This window comes from Symsagittifera roscoffensis, chromosome 4, assembly GCF_963678635.1.
Source record: "Symsagittifera roscoffensis chromosome 4, txSymRosc1.1, whole genome shotgun sequence".
Taxonomy (NCBI): Eukaryota; Metazoa; Xenacoelomorpha; order Acoela; family Convolutidae; genus Symsagittifera; species Symsagittifera roscoffensis.
Window position 1 is genome coordinate 26,451,781 of NC_087065.1, and position 13,118 is coordinate 26,464,898.

General features: G+C 37.6%; 1 protein-coding gene across 1 annotated transcript; it reads right to left on the reverse strand.

Annotated features, from left to right (window-relative positions):
• Positions 1–5: 5 nt before the first annotated feature.
• LOC134845285 (ras-related protein Rab-8A-like) lies at positions 6–11,477 on the reverse strand. Its single transcript, XM_063862230.1, has 5 exons — positions 11,447–11,477; positions 7,732–7,861; positions 7,462–7,522; positions 1,355–1,493; positions 6–1,249 (listed from the first exon to the last, which is right to left on the reverse strand). Exons 2-5 carry the CDS (start codon positions 7,853–7,855, stop codon positions 911–913), a joined length of 663 nt encoding a protein of 220 aa, XP_063718300.1. The 5' UTR covers positions 7,856–7,861; positions 11,447–11,477; the 3' UTR covers positions 6–910.
• Positions 11,478–13,118: the final 1,641 nt, after the last annotated feature.

The window sequence follows — 13,118 nt, forward strand, 5'->3', positions numbered from 1 at the left end:
TATCGTAATTAGAAAAATATTAACTGTAAAAACATTGCGTGATAAATAAAACTTTCTAATTCTGAACAAATGGAAAATGTTCAAATCAAAATAGCTGCTCTTCAATCATTGAGAAGCAGCAAACATACCGCACCTCAAGAAGAGACATGATCTCACTTTGAAAATTAACAAACAATCGACAGACTTGAACTACATATACCAAGAAGCATTTTGAACATCCATTTTAATCCAATTCATTTCAGTGCCAGTAGATTCACATTCAACTTCAGTGACCTAGCTCAATTGTCCGAAGCTTCACAAAGACTCTTAAGTTTCATATTTTTCAGAAAAACTAAACTCCAGAGTCAAACTCCAATATCCGACATACACCGCTCAAAAAACTCCAAATTGAGCTTCGGAAAATGGAACAAATACAGCACGACTGATTAGTGCTTATAAACTATTCTATTCATCTGCCAGCATAACAAAGAGAAGACATGATTAACCAGTGGAGGTCATTCCCGTTGATTTTATCAATTAAGGATATATTAAATAGAGCATGAAATAACTAGCAATTCAAGCGACCGACAAATTTTGACAAGCAAAGCCTCCTCTCAATTAATCAACACTTGGTATTGATAAGTTACCCACTGACTGAAACTTGGCTTTCAAATTTACTAAATGATAGAAGGCTTTGGATGAAGCAATCAAAATTAAGTTTCAGTAAAAATCAAGAACTATTTGTTGAAACCATATGAAGAATATAAAATAAGATTAGCATGAAAACTGAAATACATGTTGCTTTAATTTTGATCGAATGTGATCAGTTCGGTGCATTTGTCAACAGCGTCTTTCACATTATTACATTACTTTTCTTGTTTCGTTTATCTAACTTTGTATCTAATTTCCATTCACAATTAACAAGATTTATTTATAAAATGTTGCAGAGATTTCTGAAAAACGAGTTGGCATTTTTGGTGCCTGGTACATTTATGTTCAGCCCTCCGCCCTTGCCACCAGCCGGTCTTTTGTTTCCGGCTCCGTTCGCGCTCTGGTGGTCCAGGTTCTTTTTATCCTCCTTTGCTTTGATGGCCTTTGCGAACTCGAAGAAGGCCGTTTCGACGTTGACGCTGTCACGTGCGCTCGTCTCGAAGAACTTGACCCCGTAATTGTCCGCCAGACGCTGTCCCTTTTCAGTCGTGATTTGTCGCTTGGACTCCATGTCACACTTGTTGCCCAGAATCAATTTTTCTACGTCGGCAGAGGCATGCTAAATCACATAGTACAGATAATTACGTTTATTTTGAAAATTCAAGGGCGAAAACTTTCAAAAAAAATCAATCAGCCAAGACTCCCGTAAGTTTCAATGATTTACCTCTTCTGTATTTTTGATCCAGTTGCTGATGTTGTCAAATGAGTCCTGACACGTGACATCATAGACCAAAATGATCCCCATAGCACCCCGATAATAAGCAGTTGTGATGGTTCTGAAGCGCTCCTGACCAGCAGTGTCCCTGGTAATGAGTTTCTATGTACAATAGAAATAAGAAACGGCAGCACATTTCATTGTACGATACGCAAAACATGGCCAACAGACAAGAAAGTAGGAAAGGTGTTAAAGAAATCAAAAAACCATTTTCATTTTTTTTTGGAAATTTCGTGTTTGAAGCAGAAAACTACATCAATTTAAGCTGTATTTTTCAAATTCTTTCTCTTGTATGATTGACTTCGAAAAACTAACCCAACTTGAGAAGACTGGATCAATAGGTTTTTCTTAATCAGCTGTGAATTCCCAAAAATCCATTTTCAAAACTACAAGTCCATCGCACTTTTTCGCGCAATTTGCACTTTGCTTGGAGAGCGTAGTTTCCGTTTCAATCGGTTATATGAAATAAAAAATCTTATTTTAAACAAGGATAGTCGGGTGCTGTGCAAGTATCCCAGAATGTTCTGAGATTCTCACAAAAAAAATTTTTTTTCTTTTCTTAGAGCTAGTGTATTTTTTGTACGTCGTGCGATGAAGCAACTATACAAACGCGAAGAAAGTAGGTGAATTAGGCATAAATGGCTCCAATTGTCTTCAAACAATAAACTAGTAGCATGAAAGATTGTCGAAAAAAAATGGCATTAAATTTTTAAAAGACTTTAGGAAACTTTTTTTGGCAGAGTAGAGCTAAATACAAGCTAATTTTCAAATACAACTAACGTTACTCGATTGCTTTACTCGCTCGAAAATAAACGAAAAATCAACAATTTGAAACCGGTTTTTCTCGACGTTTAAAAAATAATTGGAATTTTTTTCACTTCAATCGAATCACGACTGAAAGAGCTTAAATATGATATATCTCTCGACCATTTCCGATGATTATTTGTTGTACCTGAGTTTGCGTGGAAAAAAAACAATCGACAGGCATTAACGAGCTTCCATTTGTGTACAATTTCAACAAAAACCTTGTTTTAAAACACAGGTGGTTAGTCGTCTTTATCTTAATGAAAACTCATGAGCTATATGTCTACGCCGAAGAGAAGCCGAGCTTTGCACCACTGAAGAAACGGCACCATCGAAGAAAAAGACTCCGAAAAAACAATGAAGACGGTTGGAAACGGCTTCATCGAACGAAAATTGAAAATGCCGAAAAAAACATTGAAAGCGAAAATTTCATTCATTGTATCAAAGACAATTCAAAGAGAGAAAAACCTCAACAAGAAAAACTAAAAAAGACATACGAAGTGGAAAACAGGAGAGAAAACGGGAGAACAAAGAAAAAACAAGACATATGTTTTTATCAACCGAGCAGCCAAAACCAGTCTACCTGCTCAAGTTCTTGTTAGGGGCTGGGCTTCCATTTCTCACCCTACTATTCCAAAGGCCAGTAGAACAAAATTCAGGCCGAACTCACTGTAGCATATGTCACAGAAAGTTCAACATCGACCAATTTAGTGTCTGGTTTCATTTCGGAGGATGGATACACCTTAAATGCCCAACCCTTAAAACTATCAATCAAAGGTCACGCTGCTGTTCCGGTGAAAAACTGAACTTATACCAAAAAAGCCCTCTGATTCCTTAAGCAAACCTCAACAACCACCATAACTCAAACTAGAACACAAACTTAAAGTACTTCAACTCTATGCAAACGGTCTCAGATCTAAATTAGACAATACAATCCATCACATGGCAACAACTGACACGAAACTTTCGGCGATACCAGAAGTGTTCCTTACCGATGAACCAAAGACAACAACTGGATACCACATCATCCCACAAAACTGACCATAGAATCGCGTCCAAGGACGCGGGCTTGCATTCATTATCACGTATGACATCAAGTCTAACAATCTATAACGCCTACACCCAGCCATATGCCAGTAAGAGTCCTGGTTAGTCAACGTCACTTCAAAACCTACTAACAAAGCGCTCTGTGCTTCTCAAAACTACAACTTGACGCACGCGGTCTAAAACTAGCAGAAGACCTTTACGCATAAGACTTTGTCGTACTCAATGAACAGACACCCACACGCAAAGCGAACACCATAATATCATGATTGGCACTTACAACATACTGTGATTAGATCATGTGAATTCGCCAAAGAAATCAATAAAACCTTCATGAATTTTAAAAAAATAGATCGGAAAAGTTCCTGATAGAGTGAAAAAGCAATCCGAAAATTATCTTTTTCTATACCAGCGAAGCCAAGAAAATCTTTCGGAGTGTATGTCTTGAGGCATATCTACATGCCGCGCGGTATCTAGACAAACCTCATTATTGCATTAAGGAGGTGAAGCCGAACATCCCGAGAGAAGCTCTCTCACTCACAAAAGAAAGGGACAATCTCTAGCAGCATCAACCCAGAAACTCTTAAGCAAGTGAACTCAACAGGGCAACAAGTAAACTCAGGTCAACCGAAAAAAGACTAGCCAACACAAACGTCAAAAATCCTAGAAACACCCATGAGAACGGACTCATATAAGACACAATAAAATATGCAAAAAATTCAACCAAAAGTTCACTCCACACTTGCCACAACAGAAAAAAAAGAAAAGAGGCAGTTTTTCTTAGGTCAAACAACTTGATTTGACAAAAAAAATTGTATCCAAAACGGTCGCAGATCCATCAAGTCCAGTAGGAAAACCCATGCGCTTCATTCTGATAACCTTGCCCCAATCCATCTAAATTTTAATGGGAACAAGTCATCAAATACATCACAAAACTCACACAACGCCAGGTCATAACATCAAAAATGATTAATCAATATCTAAACCGCCTCAACTGGTTTAATATCAGAAATCTGTCCATCAAAAGACAAATCAACAACATCAACCTTTTCTGTATGGACTAATGAATTTTCTCGAACTTGCTGGCACAACCTAGGGTTGCTCCAAAAAAATACTCAATGCAATCTGGCAGTTGGGAGGAGTGTCCTGAACTACACAGCTCCCACTTGAACACGCACCCTAAGTTACGCCTTGAAGTTAAACAGAGCAATGCACTAAGACGAATGAGTGACATCACACATCTACACGACGAAATAAAAACTTCCGGTCCAAAAACACAATGAAATGCTCTAAAAGCAGTCTCTGCTCCGCTGCTGCCAAGATCGCAGATCCGAATTTGTTGTATTTTCGGTTTGTTGATCCTTCGGCTTGCTGGCCTACTACCAAAATTATATGCCAAAATTACATGCCAAAACACTGTACTCTAAAATATTATTTCAGCTCGGGGAAATAATTAGGAATTTCTATTGATTCTCTTCAAGAGATTGGTAAAAAGACAAAATCAAATTTGTGTTTCACTCATTATTGATCCTGTAAATTATTTTCGGAAAACATCAAAAGTTTTGAAAAACTTCCCAGAAAATTTCCGAGATACTTGAAAGTAAATGGTCGTGAAGCTAAATCATGATATCTGCTGCTAAAAGATCGTGAAGATTTGCGGTGTCATAAGCCTTCATTCATTTCTTGCTGATAACTTAGAGCAAAACAGAAAAAACGATATTGAAACAAACTGCAATTTCGGAAAACTGAATGAAAATTTGAAGAATTGTCGCAATACGAATTTCCAACAAAAAAACAAGTCAGAAAAGAACAAATCAACCTAATAACTAAAATTTTATTATACCTGAAATTTATACATTTATACATAAGGATACGAACAAAATGAACATGGGCAAAGCTGAGCATCGCATCATTTGTAATTCAAAAAAGTTATGATTAAGATTACCAGCAAATGAAAAGGCAAATCCAAAATTTAATCAAAAAACATAAAATATCGTTTTTGTCAGAAAAATTTAAAAAAAAGGGCAACAAAGTCCTCAAACTAAAATACTTGCACCATTAATAACTTTTAAAAAACAGCTTTGAAAATGCTTAAAAGAAACCGAACCTATCTGCAGGACCTATGCCAACAAAAATTAGCAGACACGAAAGTCTAGAATATTCGAAAATTTTCAGTTAGAAAAAAAACAGGTCCCGACTTAAATCGAACTTCTGAGAAAAGCCGTATTAAGTATGGGTATTACCACTGCACTATATGCAGAGAACGCTCTTTGAATCTAAATTAAAAAAGCAACTTTCAAAAATTTTTAATGAACAGCAAGAAAAAAATCAAAAATTAGGCAAAACTTCTTAGAACTCGTTTACTCGCCTAAAACCTGAATACAATAAAATGTTTTTAATTCGAGTAAAAACGTCCAATTTTGAAGCAAATTTGCTGCTGCGGTAACTAAGCCGACCAAAAATAGCAGACCGACAAAGATGATTTGATCACCGGACATTTTTCCGCTTACAAAAAAATCAGGCCATAACCGGATTCAAACCAATGACCTTTGTCCTCATAATAAAGTGCGTTAACTCTTCGCATCTGACTTTTGATTTCATATGAACGAAAGGTAAAATGATTCAATTGATTCTGTAAAACTAGTTCTTAAACTGAAAAAAGCGTTATAACAAAGTACAGCCGAAAACAAAAAACGACGCCCGTTACAAAAAATAGAAAACAGTAGAATGGAAAATTTCAACCAGAAACAACCAAATTCTTGTAATATGTGGAAGCTGATATCCAATTGAGGACGCACGCTGCTAAAAACAAGAAAAAACACTAAGAAAAGAACTAAAAAACCAATCGAAACACTGATATCTATTTCATAATTTTTTTGTACAGAAAGTTCTGTAGAAAACGAAAATTCACATAAATACAATAATTCACACAAACGCAATGAAAACTAAGACGAAGCAAAACTTCCGAAGCAGCTCAAACGTAGAAAATGAGGCGGGAGCTACTTAACCGAAAAAAATCTACATAATATAAATTTTATCTGCAGAAAATTTCTCTAGGCTTTTCTCGAAAGATGTTCAATGTGAGAAAAAAATATCGAGAGCCACCTACGCTACCGGGATCACTTGCGATACAACACAAACAAAAAAGATGTCAAAAAAAGAAAAAAGTTGAAAAAAATTGAGTCTTCCGAAGTTTTCGTTATCTCTCGATGGAAGCTCATTCTAGGCTAACATGCCAAGTAAAACATTTGAATTTTCAATTAGTAACAGAACAAAACTTACGAAGCTGAAACAAAGCCTACAACTTTTGAGCAGACGCCAGTTGAGCCAAAAAAATGATTTGGTAAAAAAACGTCCCCATATGAAACTATGAGCAACTAGCAACAATGAGAACTGCTTACAGCACAAAAAAATTGACATATCCATCTACGCCGACTGTACCATATTGAACTTTTGAAATATTCAAATAATTTAGTAAAAATGATGAATTTTAATAAGTTACTTGATCATAATATTGATCAGCGGCGTGATTTAGGCAAAGTTCATTGTATGTTGATTATACTTTTGCTAGAAATTATCACTGAGCTAAATTCTACCATCGACACCAAATGAAAAAATTCTTGAATAAAACAATTTGCAATCCCCGTTTTCACTACAACATGGGACGTCGGAAAAACTAACAACACGCAATCGAAAACACTAAACTACGCTCCAATTAAGTGTAATATCAATGATATCCCAGACCGACATAAACTGAACAGACAAACGAAAGTCCGAAACTTCATTCAAACAAAACAAGTTCGAACTCTACACCTTAGGGTGCAAACAGAACCACCCAACCTCTAGGCCAAATAGGAACGAGCCTGAAACTTGTTAAGGTTAAGCAGTAAATATTGGTAAGAAAAGTTATTTACGGGGGAAAATTCTAGTTCCCGATAACAAGACACGTACTCTCGCAAGTATAATTACAAAAAAGTCTTGTACTCAGTTAGAACACCCCTGCTTCTCGGAAAGGGAAAAGAGCTCATCTATTTCATTAACATTCATTTATTATTGAAAAATTAAGAAATTTGCCATTTCCTTCAGCCAGTTCCTAGTCCCAGCATCTTCTTAGCCTTCGTCGTTCAAAAACCAAAATTGCCTGGTTTTAAAATCAGTAATGGAGGGTTCAGTATGGAACAGAACCTGTTTTGTTTAAAACAACTTACCATACTTGTAGTTTGATCTTCTTCCCCTCGATTTCTATTGTTCTGATTTTAAAGTCAATCCCTAAATTTAAAAAAAAATGAAAGGTTGAAACACCAACAAATTTTTTTTTGAAAAACCATATCACGAAGACGTGTCACAAGGCAGTAAATTAATTCAGCGAGCTGATAGATCGCCAAATTGCAATTGTAGATCAATTGCTTTTCAAAATTTGTCAACTTGATCGAGCACGTTTTTCTGATAGCTCTGTAAATGATAGTGCGTGAACTAACCAATTGTGGATATAAAGGTTGCATTAAACGCGTCTTCTGCAAATCTGAAAAGTAGCGATGTTTTCCCAACGCCGGAATCTCCAATGAGCAGCAATTTGTACAATTGATCATACGTTTTAGCCATTTGTTTATCTAAATACAGCAATATTTAACGAGGATGGTACTATTTTCAGTCTATCACACAGTATGAAAAAATAAGGCCACTTGCGGTACAACAATTAATGTCACTGTATAACAAAAATATATGAAATATATTTTAAAAGGTAATCAGAAGGTCAAAAGTATCATAGTAACCGAGGTTACAGTCATGAGTCCCTTCATCATGTATTCCAGTCAAAATCCTTGGAATTTTCTAGATATGGAAGTGATAATGATAAAAGAAGATGTCAAGTGTTTAAGTCCTTTTCATTTAAAATCGATACGGGTTACGCTTCTTCAATAAGAACACGCAACTCGACACGAGATAATATAATATACAAGTGTTACAAGTAAAAAATTTCGTCGAAAGTTATTTTGTCATTTATTGTTCCGAGTACGCAAGCGGCGTTCGCAATCTGTATTGCCAGGGAGATTCTCTGTTTTAAAAAGCTGCCTGCTCTGGGTTCCTCAGTGCATATGCTTAGGTTCTTACAAAGCTTGCTCAAAAAAACTTCTGTGCTGGGGCCGGCCGCGCCCTGAATTTCAAAAGCTAGCGGTTGAAAAAGATATCCATCATTTACAAGATCTTTATATTTGTCAATTTTTCGCTCTTCCGCTTCAGCGGCAGCCGTACCAGGGTTACAAACAGACCCGGCATTAATCCTACAAGGGGCTAAGGAGTCTACTACCGTTACATCCCACAAGAGCTGCTTACCATCAGCCCATGGAACGAGCGTCAAACCGTCTGGTCGCTTCTGATCGGTCCTGTAGAGGTGTCGTGGTTCTAAAACAGACGGAATGTGAGTAGATGATAGACTCTGCTTTATAAGGGCATTCAGGTTTGAATGCCTAGAGAATCTCCCTGCACTTTTGAGGCAAGAAAGACCATGCCAACCATCCTCGGTAACGTCTTTTCCGCACACGCATTTATGCCGTTCGCATATTTTTGATCCTAATCGAAGTCCTATCGCAATTCTGAGTTGTTGGTTCGACAGTTTTAACCTTAAATTTTTGCAGGGGATGACGTTCAACCATTGGGATCCAAATCTATCTTGGAACGCGTTGAACCTTTTCACGTCCGTTGGTTCGAGTCGTAAAATCAAGTCTGCAATTTCGCTGTCAAAAATTGGCTCCGTCCAATTTTTTTGGATTTCATTTTCCAGCCATTTCAATTTTTCCAAGGTCAAACCACCGTTTAAGCGCATCATCATAGGTTCCATCCACATGCTCCAAACCAAAGATTTCGCTCAAGGCATCTTTCGCTCCTACTGCTGAGGCTAAGAAAGCGGGTAAAGCGAGTAGACGAGCGGAAGAAACGCCCAAGCCACCTTTGGCTGCCGGGAGAACTGCTTGTAAAAACTGGTTATCATCCATTTTCACGTTAGTGACCTTGCATAACGAATTTCTTAGTAATTTATCGTAGCGTTCCAAAAAATCATTTTGCAAAAAACAAGGGCTCGTACGCAAAAAATATAGGAGTTTTGGCATGCTAAAGCAATTTTTCAGGAGGTAAAAACCATAATGGGCGTCTAGTTTGTCAATGACATCCGAGATTTTTTCAAGCTCCCTAATTTTTTCGTCGAGTAATTCTTTTCGGCAAAGTTCGCCGATTGGAGATCCTAAAATGAGGAGTTCTTCTTTTGTTTTTATTTTTATTTTGGGGCATATTTTTCGAAATTGTGTTAAAATTGAATTATACTGTGTACTAGTAGTCGGTCCCAAAAAACAAAGTTCACACTTCTCAGTGTTTAAGCTCAGGCCGTAAATTTGTTCCGATTTCAGAATGTTTTTAAGGTCCCGGAGTACTACCTTATAGTCGTCGGCTAAATTCCCATCATCTAAATACCAGATGTTAATTTTCGACTCCAACTGTTTGACTAGTGTATGAATTGTTTCCGCAAAAAGGGGTGGGGCTTCAGGATCACCTTGCTGAGTTCCGTCTTCTGACATTATGACAGAGCTTCCGTAAAAAAGGTAACTAGGTTTAGCATACGCGCAATGGGTGTAATTATATAATTCGGGGCGATTTGAAAAAACATGATTCAGCATTGTTTCTCTGTTTAAAGAGTTAAAGGCATTCTTAAAATCTAGTTTTAGAAGAACAGTACATTTTGGATTGTCGTCGCGTTCAATTAGGTTTCGAAACGAGTGCGCAGCTATTTCTGCTCCTCGTTTGGTACCGCATCCTACCTGTACGTTTCCGAAAAAATTTTGTCGCTCGGAGAGGGCCTTGCTTCCAGCGCATTTAGACGCGATACGTCTCAGCGTGTTGCCTATGGCAATCGGTCTCAACCCTCCGTCTATTTTTATGAGGGCGATAAGCTTTGCGCCAAAAAAGAAAGGTCTTAGTGGTTCCGGTATTTTGCCATCTCCAATGAGGTTTATCAGCTTAGTAAGCGATTTCAGAAAATTAAGTCCTGCACTGCCATTCGACTTACTAACAAGATCTTTAAAAATTTGAGGAAATATTTTATCAGGACCTGCTGCTGATCCGTTTGGAAAGGACATTATCGCTTTGTATAGGTCGAAATCGGTTACGAAAAAACTATCCAACTTTTCTGGATTTGGAGCTGCAAATTTGGCTCGCTGCGGGTGCTTAGATAACAATTTTTGATAGTTATCAGTTGAAAAAGGAGCTATTTTGTCATCCGAAGCAGCAAGCCTTATTCCTCCCTTTACATTTCCTTCATCGAGCTTACTACTTATTAACTTTATTCTCTGCTCGAGGTCACTCAGAGGCGGGCTTGAAACTTGGGGATGGGGTTTTGGAAGTGACACGTCATTTGCTCGAATTTTTTTATTTATCAAAGAGCTCATGCTTGTGGTCTGTTTGCGTCCACTTCTTTTCGGTTGCTCCAAAAAAAACAAGAACGACGTTAAAAAAATTAGCCATTTTGTAACATCTTCTACATTGTAGACGATGTCATTTATTTTGTCCGACAGATTTTCCGCCAAGGGAACACGCGAGTCTTTTGGTACTCTCTTGAGTACTCGGACATTTGAGATGGTTGTATTAACATAATTGTCTAGCACTAAATCATTACCTATTGTTGCTTTATTAACAGATTTTACATCAACGCATAAAGGACACTGAAACCATTGGGTTTTCTTAGAGTCGCTAAGAGAAATATTTACACAACTGATATGATACCAACTAGAACAACAATCACATTTAATCCAATTTATCAGTCCTGAAGGTTTTAAGCAATCTTTGCTTGTACACTCTTTGTTGTTTTTCCTCATCTTGACGCAGCATAAAGGTAAAAAAAAAAGGATTTTGACTGGACTTTAGGGGACTGAACTAACCCATGATAAGCGGTTAGTGGGAATTTTACAAATCAGCAAATAAAAAAAAAAGACAACTAAATTAATTTAAAAGGTTAAAAGGCAGCATAAAGGTTAAAAATCAAAAACAAGGAACAATCTCACCCGAGCTCAGTAGGTTCAGCGGCGCACCACCAGACTTCTCAAGCCAGTTCCAGTTCCCCACCTCCCCACAGAAAGCCACTTGACAGACCTGTCTCTAAAATCCCTCAGAGGGCGCTCCACATACAGGCACAAACATCAAACATAACAAATCTATTTAATAAGTTTATCACAACAATTAGGCTAAAAGTTTATCAGCTAAAAGTCATCAAATTTTTTTTTGAGATACCTATCTTTCTTATTTTTCATTTTAATAATCAGAAGGCCAGTATCATAAAAAAACCAAGTTACAATCAGGAGTCCCTTCATCACATATTCCAGTCAAAACCCTAAGAATTTTCTAGATATGGAAGAGAAAAGTATCACATGGATAGAAGTAAAGAGAGTCAGACAGTTGGGGATCGAGCCAACCAGATTGAGAAAACTAACACCTGCACAAAAAACCGGAGTTGACAGATATTCAAAAAAGATTGACCTGATATGAGGCAACGGGTCTATCATTTACTTATACAAAGCTGTGCTTGTTCCCTTGGCTCTAAGAAGTAAATATTTCTTCGAGAGATAATTATTTTTGTTTTATAATTAAAATTGTTGAGTACACAGGCAGAGTTCGCAACCTCTATTGCGAGGGAGATTCTCTACTTAAGAAAACTACCAGCCCTGTGTTCCGCTCATTTCGAATTTTTGAAAAAAAATTATCCCAAAACAAGGCTTAACATCCAGATATGACCGACTGGCACATACTCCCCGGACTCAACATCGAAGTCCTCATCGCGCGTCATCGTCATATCAGTGAGCCTCCAGAATGTTGAGTGCGTCTCAAGATGCAGTGCCAGTGTTCATTAACAGAAGGTAATTAACGGTATTTTTTGATATTTTAGAATACGAGTAGCCAGAAAGAGGAAAGGGTCAATCCATCTCCGATGGATTTAATATAGAAATGTCACCAAAAACGTAGTAAAATAGGATATTCGAGCCGTGTTTTCAATAGCAATCATGTAGTCTGAGGATCCGAGACCCAGCTATGTGGTTGTGTTGGCATGTAAACGGAAGCTGAAAAAAAAACCGTTTGACTGATGGCCTAAAAATGGTAACTTTTTACTCAGCCCTAGACAGACCAGAAAATCAACTGACTAGGTCGAGACGGTGAAAAGCGAGTAGAATCTAGGTAACTGACGCCGGCCAGTCGTTAATATGTACTTTTTCTACACTCCGTCACTGTGTAGCTTTTGGGCGAATGTTACATAGACGTTTTTATGGCGCTCCTGGGTGGGCTTGTCATAGGCATAAGACCATCATGATCAGCAAACGTTTCAGCGACGAACCCTCCGCTCCGGGCGTATGCCCGAGTTAGAGGCCTTAATGACCTTTGTTGTACTAGGGGAAGGTGCGTACCCTCCGAGTAGTACTATTTAGCTTTTTAACTTAGTTAAGACCGAAAATTCCGGGGGCCGGAGGGTTAGGTGGGTAGTCATGAGCCCGCTGATCCCAAGGTCCCGGGACCAAAAACAGTTAAAGAGAAAGAGTTAAGCCAAACAAAAATAAGGTATAACCAAGAAAAAGCCAAATACAAATTTATCTGAAAAGAAAAAAGTACAAAAAACAGTAAAAAATCCAAAAAAAAAAACAAAAACAAAAAAAAAAAACATAAATTGACAGTTTATATGTTATTTCAGGACGAGATGCGATCTGATCTTCCCATTAGTGGTTGCTTCAGATTGATTTAAATCATTTCTGATAGAAAGATTGAGTGTTTTGGTGGCGGGTTAGGTACCCTCCCTTGAGTGTGGTTTGAGTATTTAAGCACGTTAATGGTGATTTTG